We start from the raw sequence: 21300 nt of genomic DNA, 5'->3' as shown, positions 1-21300 counted from the left end.
AGTCCTGCCTTTTAAATTGTTAAACTGAAGTGACATAAAACTACACCCATTTGGCTGAATGAAATCCTGTTTTTGAACATAAAACCTTTTACTCTAGTTCTTACAGCTTTGTTGAACGGAAGGCCACCTGCAGGAAAAGCAGTATCTGACGGTAAGTACTCGATTAGATGACATTTAAAAAATCTATTAACGTGATTTCAAATTACATAACAGAAATTTTAAATGAAAGTATTAGAGTAGTTTAATGATTAAGCCTAAAATATCTTGGATACTTTATGAAGTATTGATCTAATCTGTACTGGAGAGTGAATGTACTGGAGACTGTGATATATTTAAAACAGGACTTCCATATGCCATGACCTATATTTGAGTTCTAAAATATGTTGGATTAAATCAACATTATTATTTTAATAAATATTTATTCTTAATTAATTCCTTTTCTACACCCACTTGTCCTCCGGGATACGCTCTGGATCCCTGCGACCCTGAATATATATATATTTTTTTCATATGTTATATATGTTAATATATATATGTTAATATATATATATGTTAATATATATATGTTAATATATATATATATATATATATATATATATATATATATATATATATATATATATATATATATATATATATATATATATATATATAAATGGAATACGGTACAGCAATCTATCTATGAATTATATTTCTTTAAAAGCATATATTTTCTATGTTGTTATGGTTGCACTAGGCACAAATATAGGCAACCACTGAAACGCCTTATATTCATTTTGAAAAAAATATTCTTTTGAGTATATACACATAATGCTTATGGCAAATATTTTATTGTTTAAATAGATGTTAATTTTTAAATTGCCATATTGCATGCTCCACAGCATCTCATGAAAACATATTCATACTGGCAAAACATGGAGTGATTTAACCTATTGCTTTCAGACATTTAGGCATTTGTTATGGTGGTATTCAATCCAGAATAGGAAAAACAAGTGGTTTTGTTTTTAAGAGAAAGAAATCATTCTCACACTTCTTAAAAAATTAAATTCTATGTATTTAATTATTCATAATCATGTTGAACCACTATGGTCCTTCAATTTAAGTAGTGTTGGGTAAGTAAAGAAGGCTTCTGAGTACACATACATTAAAGCTCACTCCATGGGACAAACCAAATTCAAGTATAAATTTATCGCATTTTTCCTCTACAACCCCTTACCCCATCACCCCAATACAGGCAGTTGACGTGATGGTACTTTACGAAGATAATGAGTGCAGTGTGTGCTACATGCCCTATTCTCGGCACGAGCGTGTACCTCGGGTTCTGTACTGTGAACATACCTTCTGTGGGCCCTGCTTGGAGCAGCTGGCCCAGCCTAAAGATGGTCTGCTGTCTGTGTGCTGCCCACTTTGTCGCCGGATAACTTGTGTGACTGGAGAGCGTGGGCTGCAAGCTACACTGTGGGTCAATTCTGATCTATGGGAGCAGATCTCTGAGAATAAGGAGGAAGAAGTTGCTTGTGTCAATGAGGAAAAAGGAGAGCCCAATAAGATCCTTCTAGAATGTTCTTCCATTGATGAATGGTAAGCTCTTTCTCTCTGTGACCATGTCCTAGCCCAATATGTAAATGAGATATTGTATTGAATTCATTTCAAGTTGCATACCAAGCTGTAGGAGTGGGCGATATTACCAAAATGTCATCACAGTGTTTTTGGTTATAGCAACCCACAATAAAAGATTTTTTTTTGACTGTAGGCTATGTACAGTATAAGCCTAATGTTGACCATTTAACTTTAGCAAGACTATCCTTACAAGAACATTGCTTTTGGCATTGTAAAAATCAACCTAATTATTAAGGTGTGTAAAAGACTACACATGTGGCGTAGCCCAGCTGACTCATGACAGAAAAAGAGTTTTAAAATTATTTTTAATATTATACTTTCAGAAGTTTAGTGTAGATATAGATGAAAATGATTGGTTGTATTGTTCCCTCCTGCACAAACAGTAAAACATTTGTAAATTACAGTAAATTGGTCAACGTCGGATTCAGGCTATACAAGCAATTACCACACAATCGAAGTAGAAACCTTTTTGGAACCTATTCCTCCTAATCTATGTTGCACATATCTAGCCCAACGCATTTATGGACTGTGCGCTGTTTATCATATCCCACAAGTACAATATTTTTAGCAGTATATAAATTTAGTATATAAAGTTTGTTTTTTTTCCACCAGGTTAGCTAATTGGTTAAAAAAGATCAATTAAGTTTTTTGTTCAAGATCTAGCCACTTGTCATAGTTACCATTACCAATTAACCATTCTGTTACTCAATTTTGTGAATGACAGGCATGGACAATGGAGGGGTCAGTGGTAGCTATGAGCCATTTTGAAAGATATACCAGCCTTGACACTTTATTTACGTTATGCCTCTGAAACACTCTCCATCTTTATTTGCATTTGTTGACAGGTCTTCCACTAAAAACTCTGTCCCCAAGCTCAGACTTCCCACCTTCCTGAAGAAATTCAGTCTTTCCAAGCATCAGCAGCAAGAGACAGTTTTGCCAGCCTCAAATGTGTGAGTCTTTCTTTCCCAGTTTCTGTCTGTGTTGTTTTTATCACTAGGAGTGTTTTGTAATACTGTGTCCATATGTGTTAAACCAGTTTGAAAATATGTGCAATAATGTTGCACAATATTAGTCATACACCCATTATCCTGCATTAAGGTATTCACAAATTACATTTGTCCAATAAATTGTGAAAATCCTCACATTGTATTTTTTTTCTTCACCTGTAAGATCATTTGTATTTTCTTAATTAATTACAATTTTTTTATTGTTTTATTTTTCACTTAGGGAGATTTACTGAGTATAAATGATAAAAAACAGGGGGAAAAAACACAACAAAGAACAATAAATCACAAAATATAACATAAACAAGAAATCACAAAATACTTAACCTGAAGACGTATAATTTGAATGAACTTTTACAGTTCTGTAAATATATAATGATTCAGTTTAGGTGAATAACCTTTTTTCATCCATTTAGTCTGAATGAAATTCTGTAATACAAAACGTTACAAAACAATGAAAAGAGAAAAATACGTTTCAGAAGAGAATAACAAATGGGTATGTACATTTTTATGTACAATACAGTGTTACAATTATTCGTGAAAGTTTGATTAAAAGTAATTTTGTTAGAATCCTAATTGAAAGAACTTCATGAGGTGTGAAATACTACACAATAACACTATAATAAATATACACAAATATTGTATTTCACTCGTTACACACGTCATGAAACAAACAAGCATATTTCATGAGGCGTGTTGGATTTTTGACTTACATGCTTCAGACATTTCTTTGCATTGACATTAGTTTCAGTTTAGTTTTTGCCTATACAACTAATTATTTTAATACTGGTTTCCAAGCAAGGAGCAAAAAAGAGGTGCACTGCCATCGCTATTGTTTTGCAGCTCCTGCCTCCCCACCTTCGTTTTATGTTGCGCTCACTGATGACCATGTGCAGTGTAGCAATCTCAACTGAATATAGGTCATTTTTCCTTGAAATTAATGGTTAATGAAATTATGCCTCCAAGATTTTACAATCTTACAAAGTGATTTCGTGGAACGCATTAGTCTAGTAGTGTGGTACTATAATTTCTTTTTTATATTACGCGTACTTGCCAGCTCAACTGTGAGTAATGAGTTGAAGTGAGTGACTGGCAGATTTGAGTAACACTGAGCTTGCTGTTTCTTCCTTGACAGAGAGATGAAATCCTGGCGCAGACTCTCGGCAGAAGAGATGGTCTACAGAAATTAAGATTTAGGCAGCCCCAAAAGTTTGTTTTTTTATGGCTCTGAACGTTTTTTTTTGTTTTGTTTTATATGGGTATTTTAAATATATTTTTTCAAAGAATTTTGGAAAATGTGTTCAAGGTGAAGGAGTTTTACTTGTGTTTGGCAACATTTAAGACATAAAGTGACATTGGCTAACCCTGCTCTCCGATCCTCACCTGTATGTCACTTTGGACAAAAGTGGCTACCAAATGAATATAATATAGTAATACTGTAGAGCTGCTGCTGTAGTATTTGGGTCAGCTGTCCTCTTTGAGCAGATGTCTGTCCTTCTTTGTCTTCAAGAGCCTTTTTGAAAAAATTCAAAGTATCTTGTTGAGAGATACTCAAAACAGACACAAAGCAATGTTATGTTTTAAATCTGCTGTCCTTTGAATGTGTATACCCAGGGATGTCAGACTCCAGTCCTGGAGGGCTGGAGCTCTACACATTTTTGAGTTTCCCAACATTTAATAACCTGAATCAACTTCTTGTGCTAATTATCACACATCTCTTGAGCTGAACCATCACAGATTATATAAAAATCAAAACACAAACTGATTTTCATATATATGCAGTGCATTTATGTAACATTGCAGACAATGCAAACAAATTTGTTGTGTGTTTTTTTGTGTGTTGTGTGTCATGTAAATATATTCATATTTACATGAATTCTGAGTTGGGTTGAGCTTCCCAAAGGAAAGATGTATAGAAAATGAAAGCGTCGTAATAATAAACCTGCTGCGCACTTGCAGCAAAAACTGATAAAAGTACTTATGGTTGGACTAAGGTGTGATACGTTTCCTCTAGCCATTAGGAAGTATATGTTGTGTTGACTGGAATATTTCAGAGTTTTCTGACCCTGCAGGCTTGGGAAGAACAGGATTGGGCAGGTCAAGTCTCGACTAGGTAATAGTGGCAGTTAGAGCAAAGTACTCACAGATACTGAGAGCTACTTGTTTCACAGCAACACGCCCAGTATGTGTGAGCCGTGTCACTGCTAATCTGCTCGCCTGCATGCTGGATGAATATGAGAGCAAGTGAAATGTAACACAAATCATCATTATTCCTAAATTCAGTTTGAACAACATACAAATTATTGTTTCCTTTTGAGATATTAGAGAGAAAATAACAAAAAAAAGAAGCCTTTTTTTCCACAGAACTTGTTCTACCAGAATACAGTAACATGTTTGTTTAGCAACCAAAACTTCTTGACTTCAGGGTTGAGCAAAGCATATGAATCAGGTAATATCAGTCAATCACAATTTAGAGATTTATCATCGGTATATGGCTTTCCGGTGTCACTAGTTTCAGTACAGTGTAAGTAGTCGGTTTTTTTTCTTCAGCAGCTAAACACTGTTGTGCAATTTATTTTGAGTCATCAAGTAAGGTAACACCCACAAGTTCAGTGAGTGTTTCATGGATTATACCATGGAAAACCTCATTCGGGGAGTTGGTGATACCTGCAAACCCTTCTTTTTGTGACATCCAAATTGATATTTTACACTTAAACCAATATTATTACAATTTTGTTTCTTTTTTTTTGTTTAGTTTTTATTTTTATTTCCATTTGAAATTTTCGAAAGTGCAGTTTGATTAAGTTTTCTGTGTGGTTTTTTTAGTTTATTAGTTTTCATTTATTTTATTTTAAATATATATTTCTATGTGCGGGGCGGCATGGTGGTGCAGTGGTTAGCACTGTTGCCTCACACCTCTGGGACCTGGGTTCGAGTCTCCGCCTGGGTCACATGTGTGTGGAGTTTGCATGTTCTCCCCATGTTGTCGTGGGGTTTCCTCCGAGTACTCCGGTTTCCCTCCACAGTCCAAAAACATGCTGAGGTTAATTGGAGTTGCTAAATTGCCTGTAGGAGTGCATGTGTGAGTGAATGGTGTGTGAGTGTGCCCTGCGATGGGCTGGCCCCCCATCCTGGGTTGTTCCCAGCCTCGTGCCCATTGCTTCTGGGATAGGCTCCGGACCCCCCGCGATCCAGTAGGATAAGCGGTTTGGAAAATGGATGGGTGGATGTACTAAAATATTTTATAAAGCTTTTAATGTGGTTTGACCAGTTCGTGTTTCTTGTTTGTGTGTCTCTCGGAAAAAATAATCTTACTCTAAAACTGCTAAAAAATAAAGCAACAACACACAGCAGCATGTTCATGGAGGCAGCCATGTTTGTTCCGAGATGTGGTAGCTCGAACGGGAGATTGTCGGACGTGATGTCACTCAACTTGGAATTTCCGAGTTCCGAGAGAAAAACGAACGCACCAGTAGCCTACATGCCGAAATTTTATTACTTTCTGGGCCAACAAACCCAACCAGACATGCACCTCCCTAGTCTTGATTTATGTCGTCAGACGGATGAGGACGTTAACATCAGCTCAACATACTGAGCTGTAATTGCTTTACTTCATTTGCTTATCTGCTTATAAACGCCATACAAGTCCTGGGGTGGAGCCATTCTAATGCTTCTGGGATGAGCAGAATTAAATCCAGCAATGAAATGTGAGTCATTTCAACAAGAAACATTACATCTTTCAGGTGAAACCACCAGTTCTGAAACACATTTATACCAAAACTAAAAAAAGTACAATTTCTACAGAAAGAAGAGAGAGGTAATGACACTGAGCAATTTCAAACGACAAGAGTTGACAGTTGGGTTCAGATGAATTTTGACTTTATTTTACACGTATTTTACCAGTCCCACTCCAAATTGAGGTAAAGGAACACCTGAGGGGTATCCTGTCATACTGACACTATCCTTTAGCATTTTTATTTTCATGGTTAAAGTTAGATTAACAGGATATATCATTTTAGTGGTAATTATTGCATTTATTGCTGTTTTTTGTGATTTTTAAATGTTAGTGAATATATGACATTGGATGCCTGTAATGAGACCTAAATTTTATGCCATTCAGAGATTAAATTCTTAACTACAAACTGCCCTAAGGCACGCAAGTTAGTATCACAGGACAAGAGACCTGTGTCCCTTCATAGAAAAAATGTTTTAAATGACCCACTACATGGAAATAAGAGAAGTAGGGGGTAAGACTTGGTGAAAGGACTCAAAGCAAAAGGACAATGTCTGCTGACACCCACTACTCCATATTAGAACAAATATAAGGCATTAATCAGTCTGTCCCATGAATCATGTTTCAACAGGGGGAAAACCTTCCAGGAGCAGCCTTGCCATGATTACTACATCACCTAGGTGACGAAACAGCCTGACGAAACAGGCTAAGCAGGAGGTTGATGCTCAATCCATAGCCTGCAAGTAAAGGTTGTCCAACACAAATTACTACCGCAGGAACACTGTTGACACTGAATTTCACAGCACCTCAACAAGAGGAGGTAGGGACCAGACATGATGCTTGCCAAGACAGATATGCTAAACTATTTATAGGCCATTGGAAATACCCGAATAATTAACCAGTACATCTGTGATCCAAACACTGGGTGGAGCCAGCAGCCTGGCCACAAATACATTATGGCCTTTTCAGGTGAAATCTAGTGTTCGCCTGCACTGTATAAACAATATGGTGACTGCACAAAGATTTTAAAATTTGAAGTGTTTCATAAAATCTGTTTAAACGTTTGAAAAAAATATGATTTTCATTCAAATGAACAAATCAGGCAGAAAAAAAATGTTTATCATATTTATGTATTTATGTAATAAATGTATCGTGGCTACAAATCAAAATGTCTTAGTACCACTATGACATAGGATGTATATTTTACTGCTTTGTACAGAAAATAGTAGCTACTGGTGAAAGATAGACCGACAACAGAATTCAATGTGTAAAAGTAAAATGTAACGAAAAAAAGCTCCTTTGACACATTTCATAATTTTTCACTGCTCTTTAAAACTTATGATAGTATTCTGTTATGATTTGAGATGGTAATGTAATCTTTTTCCTCCATTATCTAGCAGTTATCAAAGTTGTTTTCGTTGAACAACAAATGCCAATTTACACTTACTGCTATTAGTGTACATTTTCATAAGTTTAATAATGGATACTGAAAGCCTCAAACATAGTCATATTTCATGTTTGATCTCCTGCCATCTTCACTACGAGCCTTGTAGGAGTCATTGTAAACTGGTCTTTGTCTGTCTTCTGATTTGTAGATTGTATTATGGGAAGGAGCTTTATAAGACACTGCATGGAACCTGAATTAAAATGGACAAGAGACAAAAAGGGAGTGATATTAGATTATGATATTATATCTTATTAAACTGATCTTGGATACATTTAAGGAAATCTTTTTAAATAACATTTACCTTTAATATATGTGGTTTAACATTTTTACATGTTAATTTAGCTGAATAGAATTACAGAGAACCTATTCGTCAAATGCACATAAAGGAAATAGAACTTACTGAGATTTTTCTGGTTGAAGTCCCTTACAAGCCACACACATCATAACTCCACCCACTGTCAAGATGCCTCCTGCCACCCAGCCTACAAAAAGGGCAGGTCCAAATGTGTACCTGAAACAAGAGAAACACTATATAATAATCTAAAGTATCCACAGTATGACATTACTTAAACAGACATCTTCAGTACAAAAATACATGCATGCTGCCATCATATAAGTATCAATGCATTGCTTCTGTACTGAAAATCCTGTGTGCTGAACCACACTTCTTGTTCCTTATAGGACTCTGGACAAACTTCATACATATTGCATTGTACTTCTATAAGCAGTACATGTAAAGCACAGACAACAACAAATATGATTTGTTTTCTAAACAGTCTCCATAGGAAAACAGTGTTCAGAATATGGAATTTTTCTTTTACCTGGGAGTTAGTGGTGCCCCAATTCCCCCAATTCCCATTCCTGCCATTGATCCCATTCCTCCAAATTCTGAAGTGCTGAAGGTGGTCATCATAAAACTGCTCACAACGAAATTAGCAAAGACTGACACTCCGGCAATTATACAAATGCCTGAAAGAAACAGACTATTAATTTAAAAATGGTAAGGCTTTGGGATACAAGAGGTTAAACACAGAAGTTACTCTACCTGAGAGAATAAACATGATTCCAGATGTTAGTGTCAAGTTAGCCTTGACTGTGTCTTCCATACCACCCATTTTAATACACTTCAAAGCAAAAATGGCTATGAGGGCTGCTATTCCTGCGAGAACAACTCCAACTATCATCAAGGCTCTCACAGCTTGGAATAGTCCTGTACAAAGAAATGTGGTTATAATGGGAATAAATTATAAACAAATGAAGATGTTTCCTGAAAAGCACTGCTACAATACTGTATCTATCATTTTATATAAGTTGCTCTTTTAAGTAAAATTGGCATAGACTGAAATAAAAATAATTAGAAATGCCCCTTGAGTACAGAAATCAAATTTAGTACACACTATACTCATACCTGTCCAGGTCCATTAAGAAAATTATGCAATATATACTAAATATAAAAAGCATTTAGTGAGTTGTAATAATAATAGCATTATTATTATTATTGATTATATTATTAATAATAATAATAATAATAATAACAATAATAAATCACAATAGATGGAGCCATTCCTAAACAACTCCGCACACAAGGAGTATGAGCCACCATGCCCTTTCTGAACATATACTAAATACAGACGCTCCTCTACTTACGAATGAGATACGTTCCGTACAGCCGTTCATAACTTGAAATGTTTGTAAGTCATTATTCAACATCATTTAAGGGTATACGCAAATACAAAGACCTAGGATGCTGGGAGTATGCACGTTACGCTGTTGCGTGGTGGGAGTAGCGACCAGAAAAAAAAATCGATATTGCGGACAGGAAACGGGAGCCCAATGAACACAATTTGGACTTACATTCCTCTTCATTCGTATGTCTGAAAGTTCGTAAGTTGCAAATTCGTAAGTAGAGGAGCATCTGTATATACAGTAGTTTCCTATAGATATAGATTAAAATTGTGACACAATTTTAAGAATTCTGACGAAAGTTGCTTCAATTAGTCGATGTAGTCGACAGCATCAACACAAAAAAATTGTCGACATCAATATTTTTAATCAACACGACATTTATTTTTTTTTATTAATTAAGTTGATTTTATATTTGGGGAGTGTGAGTACCCATGGATAATATTTATCTAGGAAGATGTTTCTCATTTACGTATGGTACAGTAAGTAGCCACAACAGTTTAATACTTTGACTAGCTCAGACAGTTTTGACGTATTTTGGGATAATTCAAACCGTAAGAATTATGGATCTGGCAACCCCACGATCAATTCAAAATGGCAGCTGTATCCTGTATTTTGCAAGCTTCTCGTATCACCACCTGCCGGTCACAGAAGTCAATGAAGTGCATGATGATGGGAGGGGGGCAAGAAGAGGTTTCAGACTGGCCGTACAGCCTGTGAGCACGGTCAATGGCCAGCAGGAATAGTTGGGTAAAAAGGCACCCCATGTCGCTCCCCTCGCGGCCAAGCTTAAACCCAATTAATTTAAGGTTAAGGAGACGGCTCTGGTACTTGATCTCAGTAATCTTACTATCCAGAGATAGCAGACCCTTATTAAATCCAGCCATCTCCTTGGAATGTCAATCGATAACAGACTTTACAGTGGCGACTTCTTTTGGGATCGACTTAAAGTGCGCCCTCAGCGTGTTCAGGTCAGCTCGAAGCTCTGAATGGTGTTGCTAGAGTAGACCATTTAATATATACACTGCTCCAAAAATTTAAGGAACACTTTTTAATCAGAGTGTAGCATCAAGTCTATTAAACTTCTGGGATATTGATCTGGTCAGATAAGTAGCGGAGGGGGTTGTTAATCAGTTTCAGCTGCTTTGATGTTAATGAAATTATCAATAGGTGAACTAGAGGGGCAACAATGAGACGACCCCCAAACCAGGAATGGTTTAACAGGTGGGGGCCATTGGCATTTTTCCCTGCTGATCTTTTCTGGCGTTTTTTTCACTAGTTTTGCATTTGGCGATGGTCAGTGTCACTACTGGTAGCATGAGGCGATATCTGGACCCTACAGAGGTTGCACAGTTGTATGTACCTGAGAACAGGTGTGGCTCATCAGAAGCCAGGTAGGATAGAAAACCTACTGGACGGTAGCTCTCCAGGACTGGAGTTGGAGACGCCTGTTTTAATTCATGAGCCATTCCTTCAATTCTCCATATACTTTTTAGCTATATAAAAATATTGCTTTATAACTGTGCAGGCTGTTTAGATGTTTTATGGTAAAATCTAATGCGGCCTTCATATTCTTGAGAATTAGCAGTGGATTACAACCCTGGATTGTGGTTAACCCTTTATATTTACTTTCATGAAATCTTTCCTTTATTGTAGACATTGACAATGATATGTCTACTTCCCAGAGAGTGTTCTTGACTTGGCCACATGTTGTGAAGGAGTTTTCCTTCGCCAACAAAATAATTCTGTGATCATTCACCAGAATTGTCTTTCATGTTCCTTTTGCTGTTGCTGAGCTAAACAATGTGTTCTGTCTCTTTAAAGTAATGTATCAAAGTGTTGATTTGGCCACTCCTTCTGCAATCTCTATGATGGGTTTGTTTTTTGTTTCTCAGTGTAATGATGACCTGCATACTTGCTCTCATATTGACAGCTCACAACAGCAGCTTCCAAATGCAAATTCCACACGTAGAATTAAGTTCAGACTATTCAGACTGTTTAATTGTTAATGAAATTACTGATAAATGAAACAGCTTGTCAATCAATTCTCCATTTGCTGTAATTCCTTAATGACTATTACAATATTTTAGGGCTGGGCGATATCATCCATCCATCCATTTTCTAAACTGCTTATCCTACTGGGTCACAGGGGGTCCAGAGCCTACCCCGGAAGCAATGGGCACAAGGCAGGGAACGACCCAGGACAGGGGGCCAGCCCATCGCAGGGCACACTCATACACCATTCACTCACACATGCACACCTACGGGCAATTTAGCAAGTCCAATTAACCTCAGCATGTTTTTGGACTGTCGGGGGAAACCGGAGTACCCGGAGGAAACCCTACGACGACATGGGGAGAACATGCAAACTCCACACACATGTGACCCAGGCGACTCGAACCTGAGTCCCAGAGGTCTGAGGCAACAGTGCTAACCACTGCACCACCATGCCGCCCTGGGCGATATCATATTGATATTATATTGCACATGTGCAATAATCACCAAAGCAAACCATTTGGCTGGACACTAGCTTTTTGATACTATTCAGAAATTTGTTTATGTCCACAATTTTTTAAGCAGATTAATAGTACAGCTAAAATAATGAGGCATTTTATGGCCCAAAACGAAATAAAGGAAATACAAATCTCTAAAACAAATTAGGCCATCTTATTTTTCCAAGGGAAAGTCACTAAATGGATGTTGGTTCTGTACTCCTTATCACAAAAATGAACAAAAGGTATCCGGCGTTAGCCAGAAACTGGTCACATGATGTTTGCACAGGTTTTAGTTTGGTTTTGATAAGTGATTTTGTAATTTTGTAACCATCCCACACATGTGTAAGACATTTTCTTCTATACATTTTTGTGACCTTCGACTTTTTAATTTAAAGAAAATGAATAACCCATGAGTATACGCTATGATACGATTATATATATAAACCCATAAAGCCTGGAACAAAGAAAGTTATAAAACACATACACACAATTGACAGTGACAATTTTTACTATGCAGTTCTTTCATTCTATGTAATAAATGACTTCTTGGTAAATAAACACTTAAGAACAATGTGTGGTAAAGTTCTTCAGTTTGACATTGACAGAATTGAAAATTCACTGCCTCTTAAGTTCAAGAAAAATATTGCGCTGTCATGCAAGCTATCTTCCTTTGTTTTTAACAGATAATTCTCATTATCTTTTTAGTATAGTTGTTTCTTACCTGGCAACCCAAGAATTGTAAAGTACGGGCGACACTCTGTGAAGCCAGAACTCTGTCTGACACAAGATCTCCAAAGGCCCCAGTAGCTATAGACTGATGTTACAGGATTGTCAAAGAGATCCTCTGTGCTCCACTGGTCCAATGCAGTTGCTACAATGGCCCCGATTACCCCCAAAACTCCCAGCATAAACCCCATCACCTGGCATATAGTGACTGCCATTTTAATTTCTCTACAGCCAAGCTCAGACCTGCAGAAATGAGAAATATTCTGGTGAACAACTCCTGTAGGGAATGGTACTTGACTAGTCCAAAGACTATTGTGTGCCTGTTTGACTTTCAGTGTTTAAACCAGATAGCTTTGTCTTTGGTAGAGCCCCACCTCTACACCTCACCATCAGAGCAGTGTTCGCTCATGAGCTAGTCATGATGTTGGATGAGAATGGGAGGAACTATGAGTTATGAAAATAAGCACGTCACTCGGAACTGTTCTCAGTTTTGGCGAAACTTTGATAAGATTTTTGTTTAAAATGTTAGGCACATGGGAAGGCATGTTTTTCACCTTTCCCAGATTATTCTTGAAGTTTTATTAATATCAAATGAAAGCTATGTATTTTCTCATAAGACCAGATATTTAATATTACATTTAACATTTAGACTTAACAAGTTAATATTTAATATTAAGCATTAGACTTAATAACGTGGATTTTTCGATGCTATGAAATCCCTGAAGATATTGTGTCTGACAGGGGTCCACAGTTCACATCCCGAGTTTTCAAAACCCTATGTAATAAACTGAATATTGCTCTGAATCTAACATCCACTTATCATCCACAGTCAAATTTGTGTATGTATGCTTCTGCCCTTGCCTGCCTTTTCAGATCAATTCACAACTCATTGCTGTTAGTCATGATTTTAATGCTTGTTCATCTCCATAAATTAAATTTCCATGAAAAATGGAAATCTAAAACGTATTTCACAAATGGCTATAAAAACAGAAGCCTGATAGCCATTGAAAATGTCCTGTATATCTGGAAAGATTCTCATTTTTTAGGTATATCCTCATTTTTGGAGGAGTTTACGGCAGACATAGGGAGGACAAAAGGGGCTTTATTAACAAAACAAGAACTGGGAAAATAAACCAATCTGCAAGGGGTCCAAGCTTTCCCAATGGGAAAACTGGCACAGGGAACAAAACAGGCATCCACCGGGCAGGACATGGACTATAGAGCACAGGGCTGCGAAACTCTTGTGACAAGAAAAAACAAGGGAGCAACAAGGAGATATCAGAGAGATTTCAATCTATGGATAACTTCTCCTTGCTCAGCAGTTCCCAAAGTGGGCAGTTGTGAGATGATTTGCATAGCATGTCTATAAACATAACATGTAAAAAATCCATTTTAACAGTTACTTAAATTTCTTTTACCCCCTTCCCCGAGACTCAATAGCTAGCACTGTAAAGGTTGGAAACCACTAATATAAACCTAGTGGCAGTCGTTAGTCTCTGTCACTGTTGGTTTGGGGCTGTGGGCTGAAAAGTTTGGGAACACGAATGCTAGCAGACATGAGCCTTCCTTTAGTGTAGAATGAATCCGGAAAGGACCAGATTGATTCACCTCCTACTAACGCCTCATAGTCACTAACAGGTTTCTACCCTTTAACTTTTGATTTCTTCCTCAAAGGTTTATTTTGACTTTAATCTCAGAATGCTTTATATTATTTTTTCCTTTTAAGTCACCTTAAGATTCTTCCATATTATTAAATTCAATTTCTTTGTATAGCACGTTCCCACAACATTACATTGTCTCAAAGTACTTTAGAGCATCCCCACCCAAGGCCTCCAGTGAGCAAGCCAGAGGCAACAGTGGCAAGGAAAAACTCCCTAAAAGGAAGAAACTAGGAGGAACCAGACTCAGACCCTCCTAGGACTGGCAGGGAAAATCAAAGTCCCAATTCACATTTTCCCAGGCTTAACATTTGCGATACAAACCAGAGAGCAATGCTGGAGCAAGTGCTGCAGCTGCTTAAGATGGCAGGGTGAAGAGTAGTATGGCAGCAGGGCATACTGGTAAGACATCACAGGCAGAGTGTCAAGCAGACCTGAAGGGCATTGCAGGTAGTGGAAACGTCGCAGGCAGCAGGGTAGGCAGGATACCTTGAAAATCTGGGGTCTCCAGGTAGCACACCCTAGGAGGAGTATGGGAAATAAAATGTTCAATTAGCAAAACTACGGGAGACTAGAGGCAGTACAAACGGTTAGGGAAGTGCAACATGAAAGCTCCCGGCAGATATGGCCATGGCAGCATAAGTAAGAGGGAGAGGCAAGTGGGAACACAGGCATGGGGAGTCCCTGAAATCTCAGCACTCCAGTTCCACGAGGGAGTGTGAAGCTAGAGTGACAGCACTGACAGTTCAGTTTATCCAAAGCCAATGGCACCGATCCCCACCCCACTCTACACCTCACACTCCAGGTCTAACTGGGAGGGAGCAGTTAGCTAAAGCTAGACCTAGAGTCCCTAAAGGCTACACTAAACAAGTATGTTTTAGCCAAGACTTGAATATTGAGACTGAACATATGAGCCGTTTGGAAATTAAAATGAAACGAAAGATTATTCATCTTCTTTCCCCTCAAACAAAATCCCCCTGAGATGTCAACTGAATGTTTTGATTTTAGGTGTGAATATTAGGATTCTGTGCAACATCAAGACTGTAGCCCACTCAACACTTACTGTACACCCAGGAAGGAATACTGTTGGTCTCTATTTATAGTCTTTAGGAGAGCCTTCATTGTAATGCATGATAAAAGTATATTGATATAAATGGTATTGTGCCATCATATAGCTCATTTTGAAAATATTCTGATTACTGGAAACTTCCATTGTGTGGTGTTGCACATGTTTACAAAATTTACAGCACATTCACACTTACAGACCACCGTAGTGAACCCTACCTATGCACTAATGTCACAATAGTGTGGCATAGTGCAGGCAGGAAAAAGAGGTGAGAATGCACTAGTGGCTCTGAGACACAAGGGGATTAGTTATGGAAGCTATAAGCACTGGTTAAAACTACAAATAAAAGAGGCACAAGGGGTCAAAAACAAAGCAAAATGGGGAAAACAACAAACTACAAGAAAACGAGGTCCAGGAACAAGGCAACACAGGAAGCAGGAACAGACAAGGCCATAGCTCAAACTCAAACTCAAACTCAAACTCAAACTCAAACTCAAACTCAAACTCAAACTCAAACTCAAACTCAAACCATAGCAGAGAACAACATCTAACATTCTGACACAATGACCAACTGGAGAACTGAACTAAGGCAGGAACATAAATACACAAACCAAACTGGATAGCGAAGCAGCAAGAGTGAGACATGGAACAATTAACCAATCAGATAGGGTGCAGGACAACGAGCAATCAGGTAGCACAATCATGATGCATAGGGAAACAAGTGGGTCAAATCAACTTAATCATGGGAGCGAGAGACCAACAGGGAAACTGAAAAACAGAATCAAATACTAAGAATATAACAAAGACAAATAATACATAATCAGAAACACAGGCACCTGCAAAACAGAACACAAACCAAAAACTAGGAACAAAAAAACTAAAATAGAAAAGAAATACTGTGGAACAAAATCCAATAATTACAAATAAGGAGGAAGCTAATCTCAAACTCATGACCAAAAGGTTTATGCTTATCCCATAGAGCAGTGTTTCCCAACCCAGTTCTTGGGGAACCCTGGACAGTCCACGTTTATGCTTCCTCTCAGTTCCCAGTGCATCTGTACCAGGTATTCGGTGTTCCTGATTGGCTGGGAGATGGGAGGAAGCAAAAACATGGACTGTCCGGAGTTCCTCGAGGACTGGTTTGGGAAACTGTCATAGAGGTATGCGGAAGTCTGGGGAGGGATGGGGGAACACAATAAGGGCTTGAAGGACAAGAAGGACGACAGGACGGCCAGTAACACCTGCTTGTAAAATGGGGGGAAACACAAAAGGTTGGGGAGGATGGGTGCCGACCCTGACACACGACAGTTTTGATGATGTATAAGTGAAACTCCCTGAAATGGTTTATTATCGCCTCCAGATTGACCCCTACCTCCCCACTACAGTCTGTGATGATGTTTAAGGGAAATTGTCTTAAAAGGTCTGGTATTGCCTCCATGGTGATTCTTTGCTCCCCACTGCAGTCTGTGAGGATTTGTAAGTGAAATGGTCTGGCATCTCCTCCAGGGTGACTTCTAGCTCCTTTCTACCATAACCATGTGCTAGATAAGCAGTAAAGGAATGTGGGTACATAGAACATAAATTTTAATGAATGTACTTGGAGTAACTCAGTATAAAGCTTAATAAGACAAGACAGGATATTCATTTTGTGACATTTTATTAATACTCCTCTCATGCAAATTGCAGGTTTCAGCAGAGCTTTTGCTTTTTCCAAGGCACTAGGTGCGGAATCTGAGGGATGTCTCTACACTTTGCTCTTGTGACAGTGTTTAAGTGCATCCCTCAGTGCCATTAGCACCATGTCAGCATTGGCTTGGTTGCAGTTGTACCCCATCAGGCCTATACGCAGCACCTGTTGCACAGGGTATAGGAGAAAGTCAGTGGGGTCCGGTGAGGACACTTGCATCACACTACACTTCATATTTGCAATTTTAGTTCCTAAAAAATACTTGTCTCTGGGTAGAAAAAATCTGTAACCAATTTTTTAACCTAGTTAAAATTAATTGAAGCAGACTGACATACCATGCCCGAGGAGGGCCCCAATCCTCCAGAGATCTCTATATCATGGTGCTTCATGATATAGGCTATGATTTCCCTCCAGTCATACCCCGGTGGAACTGCAATGGTGGTGATTGTTGGCAGCCTAAGGGACTGTAACACGCAAGCAATTTTAGCATTTGGCAATTTTATTATCTGAATATACACCAGATGTACACCTCAAAGTAATTATATTGCATGAATAATCCATAGTTAGATTTATTTTGTAGGATTTATACATTTTCACCTTTTCTTGTACAAATAACTTGAGACCCAGACTTTCCAGCCCCTTATGCAAATGCTCTGCAGTCCTGTTGTGCTGAGTCCAGGATTTTTCTAGGCCCTACAGAACCACAAAAACACAACCTGTACCAATAATGCCAATATTTTAAATACAAGTTTCTAACCAACCATGAATCTTTAAGAGCTGCTAATCTGACAGGATCACGGTTACCCAGAAATTATAAAGTAAAATACACAAGGCAAGATTTCGTGGAAAAAGTACCAACAAATTCTTGTGGAAGAAACAGATATGCAGATAATTCTTTTAACAAAATAAATCCGAAAAAAATCAACCACTTTAGATATTTGCTACTGAGATAATGATGGCCTTTGTCTTTAGACAAATACGTCCATTGTAAAGCAAAACTTTTAGTAAATTTAGGCAATTAGTTTGTTGGACCAAAAAAACTAAATACACTGCAGTTCAGAAATATCGGATTTGCAAAGTTCTGTAGTTAGTTAGACTAATTTCTAACTCAGTAATGAAGCAATAATAACACAGATTGACACACCATGCTGTTAATTTGGATAATTGCCTAATTTGTACATTTATACTGTCTGATAATTTAAGAAATAATATGCATGAAATATAAGGTGAAGTTAAAGATCATTCAGATGGCCTCACCATTTCAGAAAGAGCGGCCAGGCTTTCTCTCAAGGAAAAAAGCCCAGATATAGGTCCCGTGTGGTGGTACCTAAAAGCAAGACCATTATTGCTTTAGCATGAGCCATCACATGAAAATAACTCTAAATACAAGAAAGTTTAACTAAAATATTTAAGAGAAATATATTATTAAATAATAAATGGTTCTAATAATTTGCTTATGTAGTAGTGCTCACATTCTTGCTGGTTTGCCATCACAGCCCCAGTAGTTTGCTAGCCAACTCATGTCGAGGAGAAAAGACACTGGCTTTGTCTTTCTGTTGAAAATTTTTTTGCTACAAAAACATCAGGTTAAGAGAGCAGATCAAAACAATGATCAGACTAATAGAAAACTCTGCATTTCCACTTTCCCCTTTTCTCACCAAGCTCCCTCACTAAAGGAAATGGGTGCAGTCCCAGGTGGCGAGCTTAGAACCTTCTGGGAGGCAGCATACAGTACGTCAATGCCTGTGAAAATGAACACATATGTCTAGGCGATAAAACTGAATTCGCATCCTTATACCGTAGAAGCTTCCTGAACATACCTTGCTTGTCCATGACGATAGGTGAGCCACCCAACGATGCAACGGAATCCACTAGAAACAAACAGTTTTGGCTGGTGGAGAGCAGAAAATGGATGTTAACTTTGGATTTGTGATGTGTGATTTTACTTAGTTAATGATTATGAGAGAATTCACCAGAGATTTTCACTTACTTGTGACACAGTTCTCCGATGCCATCTAAGGGATGGACAACTCCAGAAGAGGATTCTCCATGTGTGAGAAAGAATAGCACTGGTTTGTGTTCACATAAAGCCTGGAAGGTAAACAGCCAGTTACTCTAGTACATTTATTTTTCAAAGAAATAGTTGAGAAATAAAATTATACCCAGCAGTGCTAAATGGGGTAATGCAAGGTCCTGGTGTATTCCACTTGTATTGAAATACACATGAGCACACATAAGTAATAAGGTGGGTTGGAGAACCCAGGGCTTGAAAAATTGAGTCGCGTATATAGTAGTTTGAAAAGAAATGGGTGGCTAAAAGCTTGCCCCCTCTAGGAGGTTTGTGCTAACCCTCAACGCCCCTGAGCTGGAACGGGTATCCTGCGCTGAGGGCAGCAGAGCCAGGAAGGGATTCAGTGACCACTCCAGATTATGGAAGGGGAGAATCTCTATACTGTACAGTTACACAAATAAATTAAATGAAAGCAATAGCGCCATACAAGAAAACTACCCTTATTATACTATCAAAAGATATATTACCTGTTCAATTTCGTCATTTGTGAAATAACCACCAGGAGGCTTGACAATGGTGTTAACTCTTGCTCCTGTTTCAAAGAAAATTATTCAAATGGAATATCATAGACTTTTTTTTAAAAAAGGAAGATGCAATGTTAATCTATGGAAAAGACTAACTAGTATAGTTTAAGATAGAATTTAGATTGTAAAAGTTATATACCAATTCTGTCTGCAATTTCTGATGCTCTCTCTCCCCATATGCCATTTACAGCAATGAGGACACTGTCCCCTGGTTCAACAGTGTTGAAAAGAGCACATTCCATGGCAGTGTGACCAGACCCACTTATGGCAATAGTCATGTTGTTCTGGGTTTGAAATGCATACTGAATCCCTTTTTTAATGTCATCCATAATCTGAAAGAAATTCAGAGTGACCATATAAGACATTGTCTTTTATCCATTGAAATATTATTCATTTTAAACGTTCACAGCATGCAACAACTTACAAGTCATTTAAAATCACACTTAGTATGTAGTTTCATAAATTACTTTTCACATTAAACACAACAACCTCACATCTTTTCCATGGAATTATGTAAATGCTGTATTTGATAAGCAAGCAGATCCAGAATAACAATTCATGTGAAATAAAAAATGTTATCATGATTTTTTTTGAAGGTTTGTATTTTGTTACTAATGTATCACCTAACAAGTATAGATGTAATGAAACATACCTACTTACATATCAACAAACGTACAAACTCTGCTGGTTTTTAGCTATCATTAAACGCTTTGTACCTCCAGCATTTCTCTGTGCAGATGCCCTATCATTTGTCTTGCCCCAGAAGCCTGGACTCGCGGCGACACGTTGGATGGTCCAGGTCCAAAGAGGTAACGGTGGGGTACTTCCAGTGGTCTGAGAAGGCATGCTGGTGGTGGAATGGAGAGAGAGGACATTGTTCCGTGGGCTGCAAAGGCAGAGAATTCAAATAGAACTGAGGGCAGAAAACTGGTTAGCTTAGTATACAGCGCCAGAACCTCCTACACGCACAGACGCACACACACACACACACACACACACACACACACACACACACACACAGGCTTGTACTGTAATTATATCTTTGTGGAGACTCTCCATTCATTTCTATAGGGAAAACCCTAATCGCAACCCAGCCCTGACCTTAACCATAAGTAACCAAACAAAATATGAGACTTTTGACATTTTTAGTTTTTTTATTACTTTGTGAGTACCTGAAAAATGGTCCCCACAACATCAAAATGACTGGTTTTTAACACATTGTGGGGGGCATTTGGTCCCTACAATGTAATATAAACATAATACACATATACAGTACACACACACACACGCACACACACTTATCATTAGCCTAAATTGTTATCTGGTTATTGTTTATACTGAGAAAACATGCAAAAAACAGACGATTATTGATTCAAAATGGGAATCATATGTAATTTAATATTATCCCGAATACTTTTTGTGTATGGCTGGGGGGTGGTGTGTGGGATCAAAAGGCTACCAGTGCAAACCCTGGCCTCAGCAGAACAGTTGTGCAGAGACCTTAGCCCCCCGAGCTGCTGCTGGATTGATGGATAAATGGCCTGGCCCTGCGCTCAGACCACAACCCTCTCCTTTGGTTTTGT

General features: G+C 38.1%; 3 protein-coding genes across 5 annotated transcripts; 1 reads left to right on the top strand and 2 right to left on the bottom strand.

Moving 5' to 3' along the window:
- im:7152348 (uncharacterized protein LOC559250 homolog) lies at window positions 1-5897 on the top strand. Its single transcript, XM_048976573.1, has 4 exons — window positions 1-151; window positions 1235-1581; window positions 2466-2573; window positions 3763-5897. Exons 2-4 carry the CDS (start codon window positions 1247-1249, stop codon window positions 3815-3817), a joined length of 498 nt encoding a protein of 165 aa, XP_048832530.1. The 5' UTR covers window positions 1-151; window positions 1235-1246; the 3' UTR covers window positions 3818-5897.
- Window positions 5898-7520: 1623 nt separating this feature from the next.
- LOC125708775 (claudin-18-like) lies at window positions 7521-16951 on the bottom strand. The gene is made up of 6 exons (XM_048976574.1): window positions 14694-16951; window positions 12707-12954; window positions 8853-9017; window positions 8629-8776; window positions 8208-8318; window positions 7521-7997 (listed from the first exon to the last, which is right to left on the bottom strand). The coding sequence occupies exons 1-6, from the start codon at window positions 14765-14767 to the stop codon at window positions 7856-7858; spliced, it is 888 nt and encodes a 295-aa protein (XP_048832531.1). The 5' UTR covers window positions 14768-16951; the 3' UTR covers window positions 7521-7855.
- A 124-nt stretch (window positions 16952-17075) lies between these two features.
- On the bottom strand, window positions 17076-20652 carry LOC125708773 (alanine--glyoxylate aminotransferase-like). 3 transcript variants are annotated; one of them, XM_048976570.1, is made up of 11 exons: window positions 20434-20652; window positions 19857-20049; window positions 19661-19725; window positions 19113-19213; window positions 18943-19013; window positions 18781-18865; window positions 18595-18693; window positions 18380-18449; window positions 17720-17815; window positions 17458-17586; window positions 17076-17287 (listed from the first exon to the last, which is right to left on the bottom strand). In XM_048976570.1, exons 1-11 carry the CDS (start codon window positions 20590-20592, stop codon window positions 17180-17182), a joined length of 1176 nt encoding a protein of 391 aa, XP_048832527.1. In that variant the 5' UTR covers window positions 20593-20652; the 3' UTR covers window positions 17076-17179. The 3 variants fall into 3 exon arrangements, with proteins under 3 accessions (XP_048832527.1, XP_048832528.1, XP_048832529.1); XM_048976571.1 differs by having other exon boundaries at window positions 20378-20517; XM_048976572.1 differs by having other exon boundaries at window positions 20370-20509.
- Window positions 20653-21300: the final 648 nt, after the last annotated feature.

This window comes from Brienomyrus brachyistius, chromosome 15 (assembly GCF_023856365.1).
Source record: "Brienomyrus brachyistius isolate T26 chromosome 15, BBRACH_0.4, whole genome shotgun sequence".
NCBI lineage: Eukaryota > Metazoa > Chordata > Actinopteri > Osteoglossiformes > Mormyridae > Brienomyrus > Brienomyrus brachyistius.
This window is presented reverse-complemented; position numbering and strand designations above follow the sequence as displayed.